At 39.1% G+C, this 3,418-nt stretch overlaps 1 protein-coding gene across 1 annotated transcript in view; it reads left to right on the forward strand.

Moving 5' to 3' along the window:
• Positions 1-231: 231 nt before the first annotated feature.
• slc1a7a (solute carrier family 1 member 7a) overlaps positions 232-3,418 on the forward strand; it is a 48,776-nt gene continuing 45,589 nt past the window's right edge. The window contains exons 1-2 of the mRNA XM_020513210.2: positions 232-372; positions 993-1,072. Of these exons, the coding sequence (XP_020368799.1) occupies positions 232-372; positions 993-1,072 (221 nt within the window). The remainder of the gene's footprint in view (positions 373-992; positions 1,073-3,418) is intronic.

Below are 3,418 nucleotides of genomic sequence, written 5' to 3' on the forward strand. Positions count from 1 at the left end.
GTATTTGATACTTAATGAACTCTCTGATCATAGGATCAGAGACATCCGTGTGGGATAATAATGGCAGCTGGTTCGTGCTTTCTATTTGACGAAGTTTGGCTCGGAGATCAGAGGCATTCTGATCCATGTGTGGAAAGGTCAGTGAGCTGAGCCCCTGTCAGCGAGCATTCACAGCTCTATTGACATCCACATGGACTAGCGGTCTTCCCTGTACCAGCAAACCCGAGCACCATGGCTGGAGCATTTGCAGCAGTCTCCATTCAGATCAAAGGTGTCTTTAAAAGGAACGGTCTGCTCGTTCTCTCGGTCCTGTCGGTTATTATCGGGTGCTCCCTGGGATTTTTTCTTAGGACTAGGCATCTCTCCGAACAGGTGGGCAATTCTATAAGGAGACAATAAGGAGTGCGGATGCTGGAAGCCAGAGTCTGTAGGTGTGAGGCTGGAAAAGCACAGCAGGTCAGACAGCATCCGAGGAGCAGGTAAGTCAGCATCTCAGGCTGAAACCCTTCGTCAGTCCTGCGGAAGGGTTTCGACCCGAAACGTTGACTGACCTGCTGCTCGGATGCTGTAGGACCTGGTGGGCAATTCTGTAAGGATTTGACCATCAGTCAGTGGCAGCAATCAAAGCAAATCACATGTACGGCTGATAATTGGGAATGGGAATGGAGTATTTTTTCAATCGATAATTTATATTTCAATCATGGAAATTTGTTTTGATTACTTTGTGGCCAAAGATTCCACATAACATTAGAATGTAAAATGAGCTAATTATTTGGGAACTTTTTGGCTGCTTCTTTTCTCTTATTTTTCCCTTTCATTTTTCAAAAATAGCTCAAAAGTAATAAAAAGTAGAACTGAACATGTAAAAGCTACCCAGATCTGCTGACATTTCATTTCAAGTTGTATTTCTGTAACTCTTCAGTCCATATTGTAAATGTTTGACCAGGTTTTTAATGGGTCCAATCCCTCGTTTTATACATTTGACTTTTTAGGAAATCAAGTATTTCCAGTTCCCTGGTGAGCTGTTGATGAGGATGCTAAAAATGTTAATTCTTCCACTGGTGGTATCCAGGTGAGTGAAAACATGTCACATAATTCATCATTCAATCAAATGCATATTAGAAAAAATCTATTTCCGTTACATCTTTTTTCTAATCGTCCTACATTGTCTGTGTCAATTTAGCTGAGTGGATTGGTCCCAAGCTGCTCTGCCTTTTAATAAACTCATTTCAAACAGACTCTGTCTACTGATGGGAAGGGTAAAAAGCCACAACTGTATCATATTAATTTTATCATAGCATTGTCCGAGCTAAACAGTGTCCTACTCTATTCAATATGAATAGTATCACAGTAATGGGCATCAGAGATCATGTGAGCGAGAATGACGGTGTTGAACAGAGTTAATGGTTCAGTGAATGATCTTTGGTCAGAACCTGGAACCCATGGCTTTGGGTTCTGATATAAAGTCACTGGCCCGAGGTTTTGGCACATTCTCTCTCCACAGAAGCTGCCAGATCTGTTGAGAGTTTCCAGCATTTTCTGTTTTTATTTAAGATCCCCAACCTCTGCAGCATTTTGCTGTGTATTTATTTTGAAAATGATTACATGTATTGGGGGTGATATTGGTGTGGGGGCAAATGCATGTTTGCACAGGGTAGCCACAGTCTAAACCTGTTTCAACTGGAATCTTTATATTTGTTCCAAAAAGCAAATTTTATTCTAGTTTAAATCTCAGCTTACTGTGGAGAAGCAAAATGTTTGTTGTGCTATCCTATAATCTTCTTACAGTGTGCAACTTATGCTATTACAACAATCCGCTATGATTAACAAGAAAAAAATCCAATCATTTTTGTCATATCCCTTCAATTCATATATCTGTCTAGAATCTTACTTATAAGAATGGTGCCTATTGCATTTGTCAAATTATCATGATCTCCCGAGCTCCCTGGGATGCTGAATCTCAGCTGTAGGGAAACGTGCCCAACAGACATCCTATACTCTGCCTGTGACTGTGGTTTAATTACACAATTTGACTCCCTGAATGTGATTGCCTTTGACCAGGAAACAATACAGTAAGGAAAATACTAATTTCTTTGAACTGCCCATAGAATCTGTAATTGTTTTTGAGACTTGTCAAAAAAAGATTTTTAAGAGTTTTCATCAGTTGTAAAAGGATCAAGTGTACATTTTTTAAATAATGACAAATACTCATCCATGCAACCTTGGAGCCCTTGACCTGGAAGCAGTGCAAACAGGAAAGAAGTTAAACTATGGGATTATGTGACCAAACACAAAGGCGAGCTGAAGACAAAAAGAGAAGCTACAAGCAAAGAGGCTAGAGGATAAAAGTATGGATGTAGATATGAAGACACGATACACAGAGACATGGAGAAAGAAACACGAGTCAGTATTTTTAAGGGACCCATAAGACGTTCAACTGGTGCAAAGATAGTGATGAAATTCTTGTGAGACAAATAAACAAATCATTCTCAGAAAAGATTCAGTATTTTTGTGCAGTAAAGGAGACTGGAGCTCTTGGAGGCAATGTGAGAACTGGCTGAGAAGCAGTCAAATCATGGAAATCTGTATGAATAGTTCAGAGATGCTAAAGCATTGTGTAATTTTCCACAGTGGCCGAAGTATAAAGCAGAGTGTTGTTGACTAGTTGGTTGAAAAGGAACTTCTGAAAGTTACACTGTTAGGGTTATCTTCACCAAGAAAGAGAGGGTTTTTAGGTGTACAGTTTACTGATGAAAACTATTGCTGGTTAGGACTCTTGACCTACTTTGCATGAATAAAGAACAACATTGTGGAACTGTGCAGCTGCATTCTGCTGTAGGAGATTGGTTTTGGTTGTGTAGCACAAAGCTTTATTGGAATGAATAATTAAAGGGAAATTAGCTTTTTATTTGGATAAAAGTATCATTAATTTTAGAGTAGAAGATGCAAAAAAGTGGAATCTTTCTGACAATTTCTTTTGGGGATCATCTGTAAATTTGGTTATTTTGGTTGAAGAATCCGGGTTGATAGTATGTTCCTGTTGACTATTCAAGACTACTATTGGCCATTGGAAGTCATGGCAGGGATATTAAATGGATATTTTGCATTGGTATTTACCTTTGAAAACATCCTTAATATAACATAACCATAGGTTGTGCTTCCATCAATAAAAGTGTCAACAAAATAGATGAAGATACCACCTTAGGGTTGGATTGCCAGACCAGATAACATTCACACAAGAATCTTTAAAGACCTTGGATAGCTACTTTGAGTGCTTTCCCTCACCAATTAATAACTTCATAGATTCATAGCTTGTTCCCTCAGATAGAAAGAATATTATTATAGTTCCAGAGATAACAAGGTGTAGAGCTGGATGAACACAGCAGGCCAAGCAGCATCAGAGGAGCAGGAAAACTGC

This window comes from Rhincodon typus, chromosome 10 (assembly GCF_021869965.1).
Source record: "Rhincodon typus isolate 14 chromosome 10, sRhiTyp1.1, whole genome shotgun sequence".
NCBI lineage: Eukaryota > Metazoa > Chordata > Chondrichthyes > Orectolobiformes > Rhincodontidae > Rhincodon > Rhincodon typus.